A 22,758-nucleotide genomic window follows, 5' to 3' on the forward strand; every position below is an offset into this window, starting at 1 on the left:
TACATTTCTGCCAATAACAATGTTATAAAGTTATAAAATGTTACAAATTGTTACAAAATGTTGTAAATAAATTACAATAAAGTATACTGTTACTAACATACTCTATAATACAAAAAGAAAAATGTAAGAAATATGTAGGGCAAGAGCAAAGTAGCCAAGATGGCATGGTCAGGCGCTCTTGCCCCAAGTTTTGTAAATAAAGATTTTGTAACAGCTGATATCACTGATAGCATTGTGCATGCTTGTCATGAGGTACTCGCTAGTCCACAGGCTACTGTTGGTGTGTGAGCACATATAAGCTTCACCTGGAACGCCCTGGCGGACTGTGTCATGGTTATGTTTTGGCTGCTGCTATGGCTGCTGTGCCAGCCAGGAGAGAATAAACATGTCTGCAGTTCCTATGGCTCCTCCAGTCTTCTTCCAGGCTCTTAGCTCCCTCCTTGCCTACCCTGGGTTTAAGGAACAGTGCACACAGTGATACAGAGTGAGACAACTGGCGTAGTTGGCAGGATCAGGAGACAAAATACTAATTTTGTATCATCCACCTACTCTACTGTGGTAACAAACCAGCATTTGATGAACATTTCACCTTTTGTGTATGACACTGGAATCCATGTTATGGAGAACCAAAAAGCTTTATATAACTGGATCTTTGATAGGTCAAAAGTAAAAGAAAATTTGCTAGTAAGTACAGATGTCTTCTTTAACAGTAGCAGAAGATTGCCATGTTTTAACTACAGGAAAATACTGAAATCTCCATAATCACATTTCTACTATCATGTTCATTTTCAATACAGAGTGGCCACTATGGCTGAAAAACTGAAATTCAATAAATAGAGTTTTAATTATTTGAAAGATTTAGAAAAAAGATTTTTCATTTTATAATAACCAACCACTGGAAAGCAGTTTACACAGAAGTTTACCAACTTCTGGTAATAACTTATCCATCCTTAAGCTGCCAACCAATAAAAGGATCAAAAGAACAAAATATCTGCAGAGAAGTTAAATATGTCCCAAAGCACATCATTTCTACTAAAATGTAGAAAACTCTCTTTACCACACAACTTAATTAGTGGGTACTACATGTTGCAAAGGCAACTTAGCCTTCATAGTAACAAAACTGCCATACCATTTCTGAGAAATCATATCTTCCCTCAAAATGAGAGTAAGGTAGTAAGTCCAAGGTACCTCAGGTTCCACCACTCCTTTAGAAGAGTCAGACAAGACCAAATTCAGAGTACTCCGAACTAAGTCATTCAGAGGCAGGTGAATTTTTAGTCTGCTCTAATAAAAGGGCTAAAATCTATCAAACAGAAGTCACGTAGGGAAATAAACATTTAATCACCACAATGCTATCCTGGCACAAAGTAACAGGAGCATTACAGTATTTTTTACAACTTTCACCTGCAATTATGCAAGATGGTCAAGTAGCCCTACCATGGAAGTAGGTGGAGTTTTCAAGTATTCTATGAAGACTAGGATGAACACAGATTGGCCAATTCAGTATTAGCATACAGTGTGTTGAAGTACAAGAACATCTATATCATTGAAAAATAGAACATGATGCACTTTACCCCAGAGCAAATCTGCAGGAGAAACCAGAAGAAGAGACTGAGTAGAACAGAAACTAAAAGAAAACGCAGTCAGACTCTAGTTATATGTACATCTGTCTAAATTTTAAGTATTTTTAAAGTATCTACCAGATGCCAAATAAAAGATTAGGAGTTGGGGAATTAACTGAGATCAAAACAAATCCCTGCCATTAAGAATCTTATATTCTAAAGCAAGGATCAGCAAATGTTTCTGTAAAACACCAGACAGCAAAGAGCTTAAGCTTTGCAGGCCATAGAGTCTCTGTTACAACAACTCAGTTCTGCTGTTTAAGTGAAAGAGTCCCAGACAATACATAAATGAATGAGTGTGCCTGTGTTCCAATAAAACTTTAACTACAAGAACAAGGAGCATGAAGGATGTGGGTCTTCTAGGCTATCAAGAGGACCATGGCTTTTATTATGAGATGGGGAGCTACTGGGCTCTTTGGGCAGAAGACTAACATTATTCCTATTAAAAAGCATCGTTATTAAAAAGGATTATTTCAGCTACTATGAGAAGAGTAGGGAGGCAAGAAGTTGGGAAAGATATAAGCAGAGAGAGAAGATCAGAAGTTATTACAAGAAAATAAGAGTGAGATAAACTTGTCTTGCACCAGGATGTAGCAGTAATGGTGGCAATGTGTGGTTGAACTCTGATTATATTTACAAGATACCAGTTCAGTTCAGCTCAGTCGCTCAGTCGTGTCCGACTCTTTGTGATCCTGTGGACTGCAGCATGCCAGGCTTCCCTGTCCATCACCAACTCCCAGAGCTTGCTCAAACTCATGTCCATTGAGTCAGTGATGCTAGCCAACCATCTCATCCTCTGTCATCCCCTTTTCCTCCTGCCTTCAATCTTTCCCAGCAACAGGGTCTTTTCCAACGAGTCAGTTCTTCCCATCAGGTGGCCGAAGTATTGGAGCTTCAGCATCAGTCATTCCAGTGAATATTCAGGACCGATTGCCTTTAGGATTGACTGGTTTGATCTCCCTGCAGACTAAGGGACTCTCAAGAGTTTTTTCCAACACCACAGTTCAAAAGCACCAATTCTTCGGTCCTCTGCTTTCTTTATGGTCCAACTCTCACATCCATACATGACTACTGGGAAAACCATAGCTTTGACTATACAGACCTTTGTTGGTAAAATAATGGCTCTGCTTTTTAATATGCTGTCCAAGTTAGTCATAGATTTTCTTTCAAGGAACAAGTGTCTTTTAATTTCAAGGCTGTAGTAACCATCTGCAGTGATTTTGGAGCCCATAAAAATAAAGTTGTTCACTGTTTCCATTGTTTCCCCATCTATTTGCCATGAAGTGATGGGACTGGATGCCATTTTGAATGCTGAGTTTTAAGCCAGCTTTTCACTCTCCTCTTTCATCAAGAGGCTCTTTAGCTCTTCTTTGCTTTCTGCCATAAGGGTGGTGCCATCTGCATATCTGAGGTTATTCATATTTCTACCGGCAATCTTGATTCCAACTGTGCTTCATCCAGTCCAGCATTTCTCATGATGGAGTTTGCATATGAGTTAAGTAAGCAGGTTGACGATATACAGCCTTGACATACTCCTTTCCCAATTTCAAACCAAGATATAATCACCATGATTTGCTAACAGATTGGATGAGAGGGTGAAAGAGGAACAGAGGCAAGGATGACTCCAAGGTTTATGACTTGAGTGAGCAGAAGAATGGAGTTGCCTTTCGGTGATTGGGAATATGTGTGGGAGGATCCAGTTGTGGAAGGAAAATCAGGAGTTTAGTTTTGGACACACTAAGTTCAAAAGGAAAATATGAGACAGACTATTAGATTTATGATTCTGGAGTTCAGTAAAGAAGTTGTAGTTGATATAAATTTAGGACTTAAATTAGACAGTATTTAAAACTTCAAGACAGGATTAAGTCACCTTACGTATGCGTATATAAACAAAATAAGCTTAAAATACAAACCCTTAGTTACTCAAATATTTGGTGGAATCAACAAAGGACACTCGGAAGAAGCAGAAAGAAAAAAGAAAACCTAAAGAGAGCGGTATTCCTTAAACTAAGTGAAACCAGGCCTTAAGAACAACTACTTCAAATACTAACAGTAGGTCAAGTAAAGAAGGACTGAAAGTTGACCACTGGATCAACAACAGAACATTCATGAGAACTGTTCCAGTGAATTCCCAGGGATCAAAGTCTAAGTGGAATGAGTTCAAAAGAGAATATAAAGTTCACATGGGAGTCGGTAAGTATGCACAACTCTTTCCCAAAGCATGATATGGTGCCCAAAAGGTCTGTTTGTTTGGATGGGAGGTTTTATAGCATGACTGTTTGCTGATACGAACTCACTGTATTTCAAAATGCCTAACTGTAACACAGTTACACTATGAATTAAAATCACAGCTTTGAACTATCACACAATGTTATCCTGAGAAAGAGTATAAAGTGATTTTCTTTGTTTCTTTATTAGCTTTATAATAAAATTTTACCTTATTTCCTGAGTCTTGGCCCTATATTCCTTAGGGGAGTGGAGTCTATGTTAAATCTCCTGCTGTGCTGATCAACAGAAGAATGCTAGTTCATTTAATGTTATTTCCTACCTGCTAAATGCTTCTTCCAATTAAATTATTTTTGGCAAATTAGTGGCTTCTAGCAGCTAAATGGCAACCCACTCCAGTATTCTTGCCTGGAGAATCCCAGGGACGGCAGAGCCTGGTAGGCTGCCATCTAAGGGTTCGCACAGAGTTGGACACAACTGAAGTGACTTAGCAGCAGCAGCTAACTGAGGAATTCCTATGGTATAGAAAGGCAAGTTATTCAAGATGTTTGAGCTGAGTAAAATTTGTTTCTTCTGAGAGTCACAGTTCAGTTCAGTTCAGTCGCTCAGTCGTGTCCGACTCTTTGCAACCCCATGAATTGCAGCACGTCAGGCCTCCCTGTCCATCACCAACTCCTAGAGTTTACCCAAACTCATGTCCAACGAGTTGGTGATGCCACCCAGCCATTTCATCCTCTGTTGTCCCCTTCTCCACAAATTAAGCTCACTTCCTAGTAGCCAATGCTCAGCCCATAACTGAAGGGAAGAAATTACTAGCCTCAATATCAGGAAAATAAGCAAAACCACTGCAGTAACACCTTGATAGGGACTGCTTAGTTTCCAAATGCTTAATGTAAAAAATAAATCATCTTTACTGCTTGCCATACGCACTTTTGGAACTCTGGAATGAATAAAACGGCTTCATGTCACTTAACTGTTTATGTTCTTTTTCACCAACTTAAAAACAATGCTAATTCTTTCATATGCTAAACTCTATATTCTAGGTTCCAAATGAAAATTTTGGTGTTTTGCTTTCTGAAGCACCTACTTAAAAGAATGTTGGGGGTTTTTTTGCCTGAAATTCAAAACATATTTAATATACATCATCCTTATTATGCAGCTCAATCAAGATCTGAATAGTATTGTCTTCACAACTTATAAACAACAAATATTTTTCTGAAAGGGTGCACAGATATGGGAAAGAAACTCCTTTCATAAAATACAGCACCAGTCTGCTTCTGAGATAGCTGGAAGAGGGAACACTCTACAGGGGCAGATTGCAAACAGTTTGGATATCTCTTCAGAGTGCTCCAAACTTGGATGAATTTTTGTTATAAATCACCTTGATTAATGGAACACATTTGCTAAAGTAGTTCAGTAATAGTTATACAATTCTCATGGTTTAAAAAACTCAGCCTAGAAAACCTGGTGGAGGTGCTGCTGCTGCTAAGTCGCTTCAGTCGTGTCCGACTCTGTGCAACCCCATAGACGGCAGCCCACCAGGCTCCGCCGTCCCTGGGATTCTCCAGGCAAGAATACTGGAGTGGGTTGCCATTTCCTTCTCCAGTGCATGAAAGGGAAAAGTGAAAGTGAAGTTGCTCAGTCGTATCCGACTCTTAGCGACCCCATGGGCTGTAGCCTATCAGGCTCCTCCGTCCATGGGATTTTCCAGGCAAGAGTACTGGAGTGGGGTGCCATTGCCTTCTCCGTGGTGGAGGTGGGAAGGCTTCAAAAATCACTGCCTTGTCTTTTAGAACTAATACTAGCCCTGATCAGAAACAGCTGCCTTTCTTTTAAAAAACGTTTACGACAAATACATTGCAAGGGAAGTACAATTTAAGGAGACGGGGCAAAAATAAGAATAGTAAGTAGAGGACACTTTGGGAGAAGTAGTACTGGCATAGTAAAAACTACAAATTTTTGAGTAGAGCCAGGATATCTGTGTTTGAATTCCAACTGTTTCTCTTACTAACTGTTTGAAATTGAGCAATTTATTTAACCTCCCTGTTGTTCAGTTTTCCCATCTGTTAAATGCGACTACTAACTACCTTTACTGGGTTACTGTTGTAATGATTAAATAAACTAATCCTTGAAAGAGTTTCAACACTTACCCTGTACTTACTCTGGAGCAAAGTAAATACAGGGTAAGTGTTGACCAAAATAATTACAACTGTTTGTACGTTTATAAACATGCACACAGAAGTGAATGGAATACCTTTGGAACAAAATAGCAGTGTCCCCTAACTTATCCTCTCATCAAACATAAAAATCCAAAGGATGTTTTCCTTGAATAGAATATTTATACATATATTAAAAAATACATCTTATAGTTCCCTGGTTATTTTTTCTGATTACTTAGCAGAGATTTTATCTAAATCCTTTCATCTTAACATTCCTCTTCTAATAATTTCAGAAGAAAACAACAACAGTGGTGTGCACACTGTACAAGGTACAACTGCACACAAGTACCCAGAAATTTATATGTTTTGTTATCATTTATATGTTTGGTCATTTGTCTGCTGATAATTCTGGCCTCAGATGCTGGGAAAGATTGAAGGCAGGAGGAGAAGGGGAAGCCAGAGGATAAGATGGTTAGATGGCATCACTGACTCGATGGACACAAGTCTGAGCAAGCTTTAGGAGTTGGTGATGGACAGGGAAGCCTGGCATGCTGCAGTCCATGAGGCTGCAAAGAGTTGGACAGGACTGAGCAACTGAACTGAACTGAATTCTGGCCTCAAGTATATGCTTGTTGCTAAAGCAACTTAGAAGTGACTAGACTGCCTCATGAAACGATAACAGTCATGTGACGGTGAAATAATTATGTAAATAACTAACATATTTGAAAAACAAAAGGTAAGTATCTGAGAAGACCACAGAAAAATACTGATACGTCACCTGATACTACATTCTCAACTTTAATATTAGGATCACCATCAGCTATTGATTCCTAGGATGTTTAGCACTGTAGTAATAAATATCAAAAGTGTAATAAACATTTGCACAGCTGAACCACAGTCTATTAAGGAAGGTAAAAAAACAGTAGATTGATTATTTAATAGTCTATTGATCAAACTTACTTAATAGGGCAACAGAGGCTATTACAGGTAAAAATAAATTTCCAATGATGAAGACAATTCAACTAATTATATGTTTCCATTGGGGATGAAGATAAAGTTACTTAATAGACATAACAGTTCTATTAATAAACTGATAGTGACAGAGAAAATCTAAACAAAAGTAGAAAGTAAAGTTATAATTAAAGTAAGAACAGCATATGCTGAATAAACAGAAGGCCCTCCCTGCCCTGCCCCGCCCCACCCCAGCCACAAGCTCTCTCCGCAGTCATGTGACTGGTGAAGGGGGCTAACACATTACATCTGCTCTTCACTCTTCCACCCTACTGCATCTGCTCTTTTTTCCTAACTGGGTTGGTAAGTTGACTACACCAAAGATATACAAAATGTCTATTCTGAACATTTAAATAGGATTAAAAAAAAAACTAAACTATAAGACTACATTTGATTTTTACCAGAGTTTTCATTAACAAGCCAGGGGAAAAACTAAGCCAGAATTCCAGATTGCATTTAGTTGTCACGTCTCCTTCGTCTCCTCCAATCTATGACAATCCTTGACTTCCCTTTTTTAAAGACTGACATTTTTGAAGAGTATTGGTCAGTTATATTGCAGGATGAACCTCAATTACAGTTTGTCTGTTGTTTTCTCATGATTAGACTGAGGCTATAACTTCTTGTTACAAGAATACCACAAAAAAGATGTGCCCTTCTCAGTGCTTCAATTCAGGGGCTACATTATGTTGACATGTCATATTATTGGTGAAGTTACCTTGATCACTCAGTTAGTGTAGTGTCTGCCAGGTTTCTCTCCACAAAGTTACTATTTCTCCCTTTAGAAAAATACCCTAGGAGAGATACTTGGAAATTATGCAAATCTACTACTTTCTCTCAAACCTTTGACCAATATTTTGACACCTGCTGGTGAATCCTGCCTTCACCAACTAATACTGAGATGTTTGTATGGGGCTTTAAAAGGAAATAAAATATATAAATTATAACAGCCATGTTGTTTGTAATACAAACATACACTTTACATATTCTTATTCTACTGAATGCATCATTTTAACTTATATTCAAATATGAATAAAAGTTATTTTCATTTGTCAGTGTGTTCAGTTAATGTTAGTCAACTGTGATACCAATGAATAACATAATTGAAATGTTACTTACATAACTATGGCTTTTAAAGAAACCTGCTGGACTACTGGTGAGAATTTTGTCTCCTTCCAAACCAATTACTCTTTTACAAATATTTGATTTTGGATCACTCGGGCTTTTTGCAACCACAATGTCACCTCTGAGGGGAAAAAGTCAAAGAAAGTCAGTGTTATTATTAAGCATAAAAACATGCATGGCACTGCTACAATACTTTTATAAAGCAATTTAAAGCCACACCCTTTATCCTCTCACATACTAACCCTCCCATATATTTACCAGCTTTGAGAACCTTCGAGACTAACTTTACAGGTCAGAATCCAAAAATGAGAGTGATGGAAAAACTATTAGAAGATTCTAAAATTTTTGACAATTCCATGAGAACCACCTTCTTGCACTGTACTTAGTCTGTTACTTCTGTGTCTAAACGTTTAGAGCCAAAACTATAAGAAAGCCATTCATGTAAATATCACCAGATTAACCAAGCAAATTTTACTGCCCTGCCTGTAACATTGACTGACTCTACAGCACATATAAAGGTAGAGACATCATCTATGTTTCCCTAGAGCTTAAAGAACTGAGAAATTGCAGCATGTAAATTATATAAACCTAGATAGTTCACAGTACAATCAAAAAGACTTATATTTGAAGAAAGATTATCAGAAGACTTAGCCAGAAAAAATACTAAAAGCTGCCCAAACATGATACAAAAAATAAACTGGCATATCATACATATAATAGGGTTACATATGGAAGAGATGATTCGTGGGATAAGTAACAATTTGCATGTATTAGAATACTAAGTAAGATACTTAAAATTGGGAAGGAAGGAGACAAAAATATAGGACTAATGTCCCAACCAAAAAGAATACAACACTCTTTCTGCATGAAATGAGCAATAAGTGAATTCTACTGCTCACACTTGAAAGGATTTAATATATTTACTTATTGTCTGTACCAGTTTCTTAAAATAATTTGATGCTACTTATGATAAAAGATGCATATATCAAAATCAAGAGTCATAAAAATAAAAGATGATGGTTAAATTAGAAATCTAGTTATTGCTATATGTAAGTATTATAATGAGTCTGAAACTTTTTGGTAGTCAAGTTAAAAAAGAAACCATGACTATTATCTGCCAATCATTAACTAATAAAATAAGGTTTAGTTTGAAAAGTATGACAAAATTTTTCTTAACAACTAAATCAAAAAGGAAAAGGTATGTATGTAAGGAAAGTAAAGATAGCATCTTCATCAGAAATTTTACAGAAATTATAACAGTATTCAGAATAGTCATTTCTTGAGGCTATTCTTAATAAGAGCTGAATGCTGTTAAAACACTAAACTCTATAATTTGGAGTGCAATATAAGGCTTAAACTTGTTTGAAAATGGGATAAAGCATCTCTTTCCAACCAACTGGAACTATGGCAGCAGAACTGTTCAGATGAAGAAATTTGCAAATATTGTAACATATGTAACATACTGTCAAAGTTGATTATGGCTAGCTTTGGGGAAAGAAATGTTCTCCGTGGGAGTCTTATTCAGCTTAAGTTTGTTAACAAAATAATCAATATGACCCTCAAAACAAACTGCACTTGAATGGCAACATAAAAAATCATAATTCAGTCAAAGTTTTTTTTATAGAAAGAATTACTACTGTCGACTGTACTTCCAGTGGTCTAACCAGATATTACAGGCACAGAACTTAGATCAAAAAGATTACCTAGAACTCTCAACTCTTTCAAGTGGCATTTTAAAATAAACTTAACAGAACTAAGATTCAAATTTTCCTATATCATTTATAATCATCCTTATTATTCTAGTAGATTATAAGCTTTTGAGATGAAGGATCAACCTCTTACTCAACCTAACATTCTCTATAGGGTAGAGCACATCTTATAAATGAGGTGCTCACTGACTGCTTGTTCAAAGAGTAAGTAGTAATAAGGGATGACTGTCTCAAGCATGAGAGTTCTGTCCACTGGACTGAAAAATCCATGTGCTTTAGGTACCAGATATGCAGACTTTTGTCTTCCCTAAACGGATGGCTATTCTGTCTTTAGAAACAGGAAGCTAGCAAGAGTATCTCTTGTCAGGTGTCAGAGATTCCCCTGAAATCGCAGAGTTCTGTGCTGCAGATTAATGAAAAAAATATTCAGGATAGTAATATTTTTAAAGTAGAGTTACCAACTGACTACCTTGGTTGTAAAAGTTACTTTGCTATGTCTCACATCAATGCGAACTTTTAACTGTCTTTCCACCTAATGGGTTCCCTGAATGAACAGAATACAAAATGAAACTTTCAAAAAAATCTTATTTACTAAATATAGTTATTTGTATTATCCATCTGACTGCAACGAGTATCCCCTACAAAAAAAGACAATATTGAAGTATTCATTCAGTGTTAGGGAACATTTAACAGGAGGCTTCCTGTGTGCTGATCTGTCATGATTCCTCTGTTCCTTATCAATCTTTGAATATTCAAGGATTAAGAGGAGCTGGCAAGCTGCTCCTGGGACTGAGGAATGTATGCATTTTCTTCCTTAGCTTTTCCATTGGGTGAAAAGTAACTATTTACGAGCCTCTTCCTTTCTGATATGGAAAGTGATTATTTACAACCCTCTCTCTTTGAGATGGATTCTAGCCTCATGCTTCCTTGATAATTTGTAAGATTTTTGATCCTTATCTTTGCTGAAAAAGCTACCTTGTAAGACAGTATATATACCCACATTGTGTTGAATAAAACACCTTTGTTCCATCAGAGCTTGGGTCCCCGTGTCTTTCTTCATCTCTCTCTCTCTCTCCTTCAGGCTAGTTCTTTGGAGCACAGAGGCCCGCTGAAGCTTACTTACTTGCCCAGGCTTTCAAGACCTCCTCGAGAGGGTGTCCTGAGCCGACACAAGTGGTGCAATCCCTTTGTCTTAGGGTTTTATCGGTTTTCTGCATAAACCAGGGAATATCAGCCTCTTTCTTTCTTTTACTTTCTTATCGTCCACTCCATACCACCAGGTTCCGGTCCACTAAAGGACCTCAACAATTCAGAAACAATTTAGCTAATGAATCCAGCTTCTTGTTAAGGATGCTTAAAGACTGAGAGTGAATCATGTGATTAGCATGGAAAACAGACGCTTGTCTTCATGTTGTAGTGAACCTAGGTCTCCAGTTAATCCAAAGACTGTAATAAGTTATTTCAATATAAGGTAAAAAGAAAAGGAAGCTAGACTATAACCTGTTATATAAACTTCATCTTATTACCACCATATCTATCAATTAGGCATCCTGAAGTTGTTGCGGATAAAAGATCTGAAGAATTACCTAAGGCCCACACTAGACCATAATGCTTGAGGAAGAGAGAGTTTCTATCTACAGAATTTAAGATGGTAGAAGATCAGTAAATGCAAAGAACAGTTTTACACCGTTCTTGGTGATTTTCCAGTAATGTGAAATACACTATAGAAAAGGTCAATAATGAAAGAGGAATGCCTAAACCTACTTATGCCATAAGATAAATAACAGCTCAACTGAGTAAAATTTATATTTTATGAAGATGAAATGTAATAAAGATTTATTTTTTAAGAATTATGAAAAACTAATGGACCCTAAATTTTAGGGAATGAAAGAGGTTCCCTTTAGAAAATACATTAAATGACTAATACTTGACATCAATTCAGAAGGAATAACATTCCAGGAGTTAAGTAGAATAAATAATATCTTAAGGATTGGAAACACCATTTAGAATAGGATTTTAAAAGATTTAGTGGTAACTAATTATTTGCCGAGGAATTTTCTAACTTAATATAATTAATCAGAAAACTCATAATAGATAGGATTCCCGGCTCCCAGCTATATACAGTGCTATATAGTCTAAAAGTCATCAACTGCTCATCACAGACTATAGAGAACAAGAGAGTCGCCAATAGAAATGCAGGATTATTTTGAAAATTAAAAAATCAAATCACTAAGATTTGAATAAGTAACTGGCTCCTAAGTCTCTAGTTCTTCACTCAAACGATCCAAGAGACTGCAGGTTTAGAGAGACTATTGAAATTTCTCACAGTGAGAGAAAAAATTTGAGTCAAAATTTCACCCAGTTGATCATTAATTTGGTTATTTACAGAAGAGTTTTTAAAGCTAATGTTAAGAAACTGCAGAAAAGACACAATATGTATATGTGTTTTCACCATGAATTTAATGTATTTGTGACAGAAATTTACCTTTGGATATCATAAAAATGTCGACTAAGATTTTCTGCAAAGACAATATCTGAATTTTGAATTGTAGGCTCCATTGATGGTCCAGAACACTGAAAGAGAGGTAATTTTTAAATTTAACTTGAAAAGCTTTTAAAATATAAATATCTGATCAGGCTTAAAAGAAAGAAAATCAAGCAAATGTTCTTTAAACTTGGAGGATGTTTTATAGTAAGCTGGTCGCTCCAAGAGAAGTTCAACTCTATAGCTGCTGCTGCTGCTAAGTCACCTCAGTTGTGTCCGACTCTGTGCAACCCCATAGACAGCAGACCACTAGGCTCCCCCGTCCCTGGGATTCACCAGGCAAGAACACTGGAGTGGGTTGCCATTTCCTTCTCCAATGCAAGAAAGTGAAAAGTGAAAGTGAAGTCACTCAGTCGTGTCCAACTCTTAGCGACCCCATGGACTGCAACCCTCCAGGCTCCTCTGTCCATAGGATTTTCCAGGCAAGAGGACTGGAGTGGGGTGCCACTGCCTTCTCTGTCAACTCTATAGAGAAGCCAGCAAATATGGAAACATGGGCAAAATGTATTTAAAGTGGTTTATTAATATTATATTACAAAAGATGAATAACATTACTTCTGGTTCCAAATTTTGGCCATCTTGTAAAATGTAAGTGCTTTGAGGGCAGTGACTTTGTCTCTTAAGTTCCCAATTGCTATCCAAGATCAAGAACAGTGCTTAGCATAAAGTTGATACTCAACACATACTTGTTGAATGAACAAATTAATGATTTTTTTCTTCTTGCTATGGCCAAATATCATCCAGAAGCCCATGACAGTAATTTAGCGAGTGGTATCATACTATTTTCAATGAACTGATGTCTTTCATTCTCTTCAAGAGAATAGCTTATTCATTTGATGGGGCAGCAACTTACATTTTCTACTGAAAAATATTGGCATAATGAGATGCACTTTAAAAACTTTCATATTAGTGTGTATTAAAACAATAATCTTCATATATACCTCAAAACAGGTATGAGGTATATATGGACAGGGAGTTGGTGATGGACAGGGAAGCCTGGCGTGCCGCAGTCCATGCAGTTGCAAAGAGTTGGACACGACTGAGTGACTGAACTGAACTGATACCTCAAAACTGTAGTATATTATCATTGTAACCTAAAAAATCTAAATACAACAGTCTTCATTCAATTCAGTTGTATGTAAATAAAACTTTTTACTCAAAACCTCCTACTCAGGCAGAAAAAAAGACCACAATGAAAGTTTTTTGCTATCTCTGTAGTCTACTGGAAGCACCAGTATAGATTAAAAAAAAAAAATCAAACGGGAATTTCAGTTAGATATATTTACTTGCCTAAACATAGTTATTAGAATTATTCCAACTTGAGATTATACGATTATAAACCTCTTTAGGGTAAACTTGTAAACACAGCAACATCAATAGCAAAACTCACTGACTGAAAAATCAACCAATTTATTATTTCATCATATGACAAAAGGTGAGTATTGTCATGGTTGATAGATTTATGATGCATTAAGAAAATGCATTGGGAAAAGGACAGCCTTAACGTTTTAATTTTGACACAAGGCAGAATAAATCATTTGTTTTAGTAACAGTTATTGACACTCTTCACAGTAGTTAAAAAGTAGGAGTTTTGAAAATCAGAGAAATCTGTGCTGAAATTCCAAGTCTACTTGGAATTGTGGGACCTGCAGAAAGTTACTTGAGCTTTCTGAGCCTCAGCTTCCTCATGTACATAGTATTAGCAGATTTCTAATAAGTAGTTCAGGGGCTTCCCTGGTGGCTCAGTGGCAAACAATTTGCTTCCAACGCAGGAGATGCAGATTCAGTCCCTGGGTCACGAAGATCCTCTGAACAAGCAAGTGGCAATCCACTCTAGTATTCCTGCCTGGAAAACCCCATGGATGGAGGAGCCTGGTGGGCTACAGTCCATGGGGTTGCAAAAGAGTTGGACACAACTTAGCAACTAAACAACAATAATATGTATCTCGCAGAGTGCAAAAGATTAAATGAGTTAATAAACATAAAATATCAAACACATCCTGGAACACAGTAAGTAGTATTCAATAACGGTAAAAACTAATATTTCATTAGATTAATAGGGGCTTTTGTGCCCCTGAAAGAAACAATACAGGACCACATTTAAAGTTATAGTTCTTCTGTTTTACATCAGTGCCAATGCAAACAAACACTCTTCCTTCAATTTAAAAAATTAATATATTTTATATGATTATTTTCTTGAATGTGAGCACTTACCATGAGAACACCACCAACATATTCAAAAGCACAATGAGCTATGCAGCCATACTGAATAGTATAGCCAACAAGTCGAAAGGTTTTTCCCAGAACACCACGAAGCATAGTTCTATGTAGATTCTGCCACCATTGGCCTGATGGTAAATTTCAAAAAGTTTCATGATCAATACTATTTAAAAACACTTAGGAAATAACTCTACTGTAAAATATTTTACAATTACCCAAAGTGTAGTAAATGCCTAATATGATTTGTGCAGAAAATCAAAAGTTTACTTTCATTTTTGCTATAAAGATTTTTTTAAAAGGCAAATCATAGCCACTTAATATTCTGATCTACTAAACAGATTATATTCAAATATTACTGGGTTTAAATATAAATTAGATAACTAGTAGACTCTGAACTTGTCTCTCCCCTTTCATGCCCTGGTTATTTCTTGATATTAAGGCAGATACTTAAGAAAAGATATTAACTCTTTCAAGTATTAATAATAGTTCTCCATACTATTGCCAGTGATAGAACATCAGTTCTTGTCATAACATAATAGGGTAATAAAAAGGAAAAAACTAGAATAAACATATGAAAAGGCAAGTTTTAAATTACTTCCTTTATTAACTTGTGTGATCTTCAATGAATTACTTCATCTCTATGGGTCTTAATAAAATGGAAATAACAGTATCTCACAGAATGGTTCGAGATTCAAATTCAATTATCATGTCCTAGTGGCTTTGTAAATTGTAGTTACATTCAGTTGTCAGTTATTAATTGCTACTATAACAATGAACACGATTATGAAACACCATTAAGAACCATATATTTTTTAAAAGCCATATATACTTGACATATGGATATTATTCATCTAAAATATTCCTAGTATTTGTCCCTTCTTTTGTATTTACCTGCTACAACTATGTTTCAAGCATTTCTGAACTAATGGCCTAATGCTTAGGCCTAGACTTCTAGGCACTGTTATCAGATTAAATTTACTAAAACACATCAACAATAATAACATGTAACATTTGCTCAATGCTTGGTATATAACTCAGGTTTTACAAATTAATCTATGAGACAGATATTACTACTATTATCATTTTATAGATAAGGAACCTAAGAGTAGTCAGCTTACATGCTAAACATCACAAAACTAGAAACTCAAGAACTTAACCATTATGTTACACTGACTCCCATAGCTCTCCCTTGCTCTCATAATCTCTGTAGTTTTCTATCAGATATTATTCATTTTCAGGATTCTTTTTCAAATAGCTTCCATCCCATCTTCAGATTACAACCTGATCTTCCTTGATGCTCCTACAGAAACTGACTACTCAACCATATTCCTGTTTACTTAAACTGCCGACCAAACACTTACTTATGCCAATATCCACGCCTGGAATATACCCATCATGATACCCATCATGTATCTAGACTGTAACTCTTCTCCAAATGCTCTCAATAGGCAAGTTGTTGCTTCTCATTTGGGTTCCTAATGTTCATTTTCAATGATTAAGAATACTGTCTCTAAAGTCAATCTGTCAAAGCAGATACCCTGGCTCCACCACATTTTAGCTGTGTGACGTTCAGGTTATTTCACCTATGTAAATCTCAAGTGCCTTTACTTGTAAAATGGCCTTACTATCACTATCTCAGAGAGTTAAATCAGGATTACTTGTTATCAGATATGCAGTCTGTGTAGTGAAATAGATCAATAAATGCTAGTTACTGTGTCATTTGCTTGGCAATTAGCATGGATGTTGAAGCTGAAACTCCAACACTTTGGCCACCTCATGTGAAGAGTTGACTCGTTGGAAAAGACCCTAATGCTGGGTAGGATTGGGGGCAGGAGGAGAAGGGGACAACAGAGGATGAGATGGTTGGATGGCATCACTGACTCGATGGACATGGGTTTGGGTAGACTCCGGGAGTTGGTGATGGACAGAGAGGCCTGGCGTGCTGCAGTTCATGGGGTCGCAAAGAGTCAGACACAACTGAGCGACTGAACTGAACTCAACTGATATAACCTCATAAAATTAAGTTGCATTTCTAAATGTCTAAGTTTCTGCCTATCTTATGTTTAAATAAAATAGATTTTTTTTTTTTCCTTTTGGATGCATGGTGCGATTTGTGGGATCTTTGTTCCCTGACCAAGGAGTGAGCCCAAGCCCTAGGCAGGGAAAGCAGAGTCCTAACCACTGGACCTCCAGGGAAGTCGCAATAATAGAATTTTAGAACCCACAAGATAGGACTATTATTTAACAGTGTTTTATTACTTATTAGTGTTTAGTCCCCTATTAAACAAGATTATGTCGTCTCCCCTAACAAGTCTTCACTGGGCCACCCCAACAAATGTTACCTATGTTTTGTATCACTTACCTACTTTCAGCATACACTGATTATAATCCTTACCGCACTATATTATTTATATCTTTCTCTTATTATATATTTTATTACTGTATTTGCTTATATGTCGGTGGGCAGTGACTGTGCACTATTCATCTTTGAATCCTTGGGGCTTAACTGAATTAATGAATATATATTGAACCCAGATCTCCTATATTTTCCACATCTTTAGTATGATAAAGTGGGTTATAAGGTTCAAAATGATGATCAGAAGAACACTGAGATTTTTGGTCAACGAGGAGACAGAGTAACGTCATACTCAGTGAAAGAAAAAACTATCAGTGCCATAGGGAAAAGTGTTCTCGTTAAATTTTTTAAGTAACATGAAATATTCCATCTTAGGAATCTGGCTTACAGTAATAACTGACATACTTTTAAAAACTAATGATTTTTAGAATTTAATAAGTTAATAAACAGTGATATTTAAAAACAATGCATAACTAAAGCGAGGCGAAGGATGGAAAGGAGGAAGACTTCTGTCCACACAGGACGCGCGGGGGGGTGGGGGGGGGCCAGGCGGCCGGCTGGCCGTCTGTCCGGTGGTCTTTCCTGTGTAGGGGAAAAGGAGAGCGAGAAAGTGGGGAGCGGCGTGAAAAGGAGGTCGAGTGGGAAGGTGGCTCCTTGCCTGCCCCTGCCCCGTCGGCCCCTCCGCGCCTCCATCCCCGCCGGGCATCCTGCCCACCACCCGCTGGGTCGCCAGGGTGGCCCACCCTGCCCCACGCCCCGTGGCGTCATCTCTGGCATCTCTCTTCCGGCTGACCTCCCCACCACACCAATTGAGATTGGGTCCGAGGGTTCTGGGGGGCCGAGGTTCTTCCCCTGCCCCCAACGCGCCTTCGCCTCTGGCGACTGCCCCGGGTTCATGACCGCACAGGGCGGAGCCTCTGGTGCGTCTCGCAGGCTGCAGGGCATGGCGGTGCATGGCTCCTTGCGGGAAAGCCGGCCCTGGACCAGTCTGCCTGGCTGGTCTACGGTCATCCACTGCTCTGGACCCGGTGCCCAGTCGCCAGGCGCCTCTGCCCGCCCTCCGAATCTCGGGACTTTCCCATCTTCTCCCCAGGTTCCCAGTCCAGCGCTCGCTGGCTCTCTCGCTCTCTCTGACTGCAGTGCAGGAGGCCTCAGTTCGATTCCTGGGTCAGGAAGATCCCCTGAAAAAGGAAATGGCAGCCCATTCCAGTATTCTTGCCTGGAAAATTCCATGGACAGCGGAGGCCGGCAGGCTACAGTCCATGGAGTTGCAAGAGTTAGACACGACTGAGCGACCAAACCACCACTACCACCATAACTAAAGCTCAATTAATTCAAAAAAGATTTTAAGACTAACAGAATATTATTTGCAAAGTTAACTAGGTTGTGTAAATACCACTTTGCTCCAATTATAATATTAGGGAAAAAGTAGGGGCACGACTTAGCAACTAAGCAACAACAACAAGGGGTAAGTCCTAAGGCTTAGCTGTGAAAGCGTGATCTATAAGACAAACCCTAAAAAGTAGTGAAATGGATATTACATTTAAAAAACAAAATAAAAACAAGCTTATCTGATGTTACAGAGGGGATATACTGTCAAACAAAAGGAAACATGAGGCACTCAGCAAGAAGACATTGATAATACAGATATAAGGTTAAATTTAGAGAGGAAATTAATAGAAATCTACCAAAATTTAAATATTTGAATTGTGCAATAGATTTTGCTTTTGGCTAAAAAACTTACTAAAAAAAAATACAAAGAAGCTATAACTATACAATGGTTCTGATCTTCTGAGAAGTGCTGTAGTTAACTTCTATTCACAAATATTTGGGGCCATAAAGCCTTTTTTTAAGAAACTATCTCATAAAATAATAAAATAGATCAGTGATCACAAGAAAAAAGTTAACAGACATAATTTCTTCCTTACAGATACTACCAACAGAATGGAGGCTGAAGTATCAAATTATTTTGGATCTTAGTCTCTTAAATAAAAAGAGCTATGGAGATGTTTATAGAGGACTCTGAGGATCAAGACTAGTTGGTCTTATATTTTAAAAGAGGAGCACTGTTGAGAAATATTGAAACTGAGATTAAGAGCTCACAAATTTATTTAGAAGAAACCTCAAGAGTAGAAAGTTAACATTCATATAGTGTTAGTAGCTCAGTCACATCTAACTCTTTGCGACCCCATGGACTGTAGCCCCCCAGGCTCCTCTGTCCAAGGGATTCCCCAGGCCAAGAATACTGGAGTGGGTAGCCATTCCCTTCTCCAGGGGAATTTCTTGACCAGGGGTCAAACCTGGGTCCTCTGCATTGCAGGCAGACTCTATACCATCTGAGCCACCAGGGAAGCCCAAATTCATGTAAGATATAAATAAATCACACACATTGCTAGGGTTCAATAGCTTACTGGCAAAAAGGATTAAGACGGGTTTCAAACCTCTGGTTAACACAGTGATTTCAAAGGGTCCATAACTCTACATGCGCATACATGTACGAAATATCTTACTTGTCACTTTAGATTTGCTCTCTACCTTTCTCCATACTACTCTCTGCACTTGGAAAACTGACCTACATGAACTACATCAAGGCAGGAAGTCAGAGAGAGAAAGGAAGGGTTATTTATTTTCCTGGCTATTTCCTTGGGTATTCTTCTTAGGCTGGCTATGTCTTTTGACCAAAGGTCACTGAATCCCCAAAGGCACAGGAGTCACTTTGAGGGGTCTCCTACCAGCCAAGTTTGAGATTATTTTAAAAAGTAGTAACAGCAGTAAATAATATAGTAGAATAAAAATGAAATCTAGTCAGTACATTTTTTTTAAAAAAAAGTATGTGTTGGAGATAAGGAAAGTTCTTTATCAAAAAAATAGCAGCTAATGAATACAGCAGGAATAATGAAATTAACACCAATGTAATTCAGGCAAGGGCCATTAATAGATGTTTAAAATAACTGGATGATATCCTTGGATTAGAAGAATTAGTATTGTGCTCGCTTCGGCAGCACATATACTAAAATTGGAACGATACAGAGAAGATTAGCATGGCCCCTGTGCAAGGATGACACGCAAATTCGTGAAGCGTTCCATATTTTTTTAAAAAAAAAAAAAAAAGAAGAATTAGTATTACTAAAATGGCCATACTACTCAGAGTAATCTATAGATTTAATGTTATCCCTATCAAATTACCCATAACATTTTCAAAGAACTAGAACAAATAATCCTAAAATTTATATGTAACCACAAAGACCCAGAATTGCCAAAGCAATCCTGAGGAAAAAGAACAAAACTGGAGGTACAACCCCCACCCCCTAGACTTCAGACAATACTACAAAGTTACAGTAATTAAAACAGCATGGAACTGGCATAAAAATAGATATATGGATCAATAGAATAGAGAGTCCAGAAATAAACCCACAAACCTATGGTCAATTAATTTTCAACAAAGGAGGCAAGAATATACAATAGAGAAAAGACAGTCTCTGAAATAAGTGATGGTGGGAAAACTGGACAACTACATTTAAAAGAAGGAAATTAGAATGGTCTTTAACAACATACACAAAAATAAACTCAAAATGGATTAAAGATCTAAATGTCAGACCAGATACTATAAAACTCCTAGAAGAAAATATAGGCAGAATACTCAGATATAAATTACAGCAATAATTTTTTAATCTGTCTCCTAGAATAATGGAAATAAAAGCAAAAATAAACAAGTGGGATCTAATTAAACTTGAAGTTACTGCACAGCAAAGAAAACCATAAAAGACAACCTACAAAACGGGAGAAAATATTTGCAAATGATGTTACCTACAAGGGATTAATTTCCAAAATATATACAAAGAGCTCATATAGCTCAATATAAAAACAAACAAATGACTCAATCAAAAAATGGGCAGAAGACTTAAACAGACATTTCTCCAAAGAAGACATACAGATGGCCAACAGGCACATGAAAGTATGTTCAACATCGCTAATTATTAGAGAAATAAAAATCAAAACTACAGTGATGTATCACCTCATACCAGTCAGAATGGCCATCATTACAAAGTCTACAAATAATAAACGCTGGAGAGGGTGTAGAAAAATGGGACCCTCCTACATTGTTGGTGGGAATGTTAGTTGGTACAGCCACTATGGAGAATAGTATGTAAGGTCCTTAAAAAACTAAAAATAGAGTCACCATATGGTTGGCTGAGTATCGAGGAATAATGATTTTGAAATGTATTGCTGGGAGAAAACTCTTGAGAGTCCCTTAGACTGCAAGATCAAACCAGTCAGTACTAAAGGAAATCAATCCTGAATATTCACTGGAGGGACTGTTGCTGAGGCTGAAGCTCCAATACTCTGGCCACCTGACGCAGAGTCAGCTCATTGGAAAAGACCCCAATGCTGGGAAAGATTGAAGACAGGAGGAAAAGGGGACGACAGAGGATGAGATGGTTGGATGGCATCACCGACTCAATGGACATGAGTTTCAGTAAGCTCCAGGAGATGGTGAAGGACAGGGAAGTCTGGCATGCTGAAGTGCATGGGGTCGCAAAGAGTCGGACATGACTGAGTGACTGCAAGTCCACTCCTGGGCATGTATACGGATTAAACTCTAATTGAGAAAGACACATGCACCCCAATGTTCATAGCAGCAATATTTACAATAACCAAGACATGGAAGCAACCTAAGTGTCCATCAACAGATGAATGAATAAAGATGTGGTACATATATACAATGGAATACTACTCAGCCATAAAAAAGAATGAAACATTGCCATTTGCAGCAACAGAGATGGACCTATATATTATAAGTAAAGTAAATCAGGAAGAGAAAGACAAATAACATATGATATCACTTATATGTGGAATCTTAAAAAAAAATGATAGAGATGAACTTATTTACAAAATAGAAATAGACTCACAGACATAGAAGACAAACTAATGGTTACCAAAGGGGAAAAGGTGGGAAGGATAAATTAGGAGCTTTGGACTAAAAGATACACACTACTTTATGTAAAACAGATAAACAACAAAGCTCTACTGTATAGCAAAGGGAACTATATTCAGTATCATATAATAAACCATAATGGAACAGAATCTGAGTAAGAACAGATAGATAGATAGGTAACTGAATCACTTTGCTGTACATAAGGAACAAGCACAACATTATAAATTGCTGTAGTTCAATTTTAAAAATACTGAGTAAAAAGGTTGGTAAACAGGATAGGTACAAAATATTAAAGTAAATAATTTATTATTTACAAAGGGAACAGAATACCTTTACATGGAGAGATCAAGTAAATATTATCTTAACTATGTGATCCAATTTAGCTGCATACGTAAAGGTAAAAACTGATATGGAGCTTCCTGACAATCTTATCATTGTACTATTCTTGCCAAAAATGTATAACCTAAATCTAATTATGAACAATCAGACACATCCATACCATAATTAGGTCGATTAGGACATGGATATTCAGAGTGAGGGATTCAATTATTCTACCTACCACATCAAAATACCAACACACTAAACTAGTAGTTATCAAAGTATGGTCCCCAGATCAGCAGGAGGGGCATCAAAGCAACTTGTTTGAACTGCGAATTCTTGGGCCAAACTCAAGATTTATGTAATCAGAAATTCTGGGAGTATTGTTCAGCAATTTGTGTTTTAACAAGTTCTCCAGATGATTCTGAAGCAAAATTTGAGAACTATTGCTGTAAGCTCCCAGGATGGCCAATGCACACATTTATCCTTGAGCAGCTTTGCTCAGCTAGTCATTTATTACTGGGTGCTGTATAA

General features: G+C 37.3%; 1 protein-coding gene and 1 non-coding gene across 32 annotated transcripts in view; one reads left to right on the top strand and one right to left on the bottom strand.

Annotated features, from left to right (window-relative positions):
- Positions 1–22,758, bottom strand: part of IMMP1L (inner mitochondrial membrane peptidase subunit 1) — a 79,047-nt gene that overhangs the window by 19,433 nt on the left and 36,856 nt on the right. For all 31 annotated transcript variants that reach the window (XR_014069378.1, XR_014069377.1, XM_081544108.1 and 28 more), the window contains 3 exons: positions 14,609–14,742; positions 12,335–12,423; positions 8,135–8,261 (listed from right to left, as the gene is read on the bottom strand). Coding sequence is in view for 29 of the 31 variants with exons in the window: in XM_081544108.1 (XP_081400234.1) it covers positions 8,135–8,261; positions 12,335–12,423; positions 14,609–14,713 (321 nt within the window). In the remaining 2 variants the exon portion in view is untranslated. The remainder of the gene's footprint in view (positions 1–8,134; positions 8,262–12,334; positions 12,424–14,608; positions 14,743–22,758) is intronic.
- On the top strand, positions 19,957–20,063 carry LOC145528001 (U6 spliceosomal RNA). The gene has a single exon (XR_014070081.1). It is a non-coding gene; the product is annotated as a U6 spliceosomal RNA (small nuclear RNA).

The sequence above is a fragment of the Giraffa tippelskirchi genome, chromosome 11, assembly GCF_054371585.1.
Source record: "Giraffa tippelskirchi isolate mGirTip1 chromosome 11, T2T-mGirTip1v1.2.pri, whole genome shotgun sequence".
Classification (NCBI taxonomy): Eukaryota; Metazoa; Chordata; class Mammalia; order Artiodactyla; family Giraffidae; genus Giraffa; species Giraffa tippelskirchi.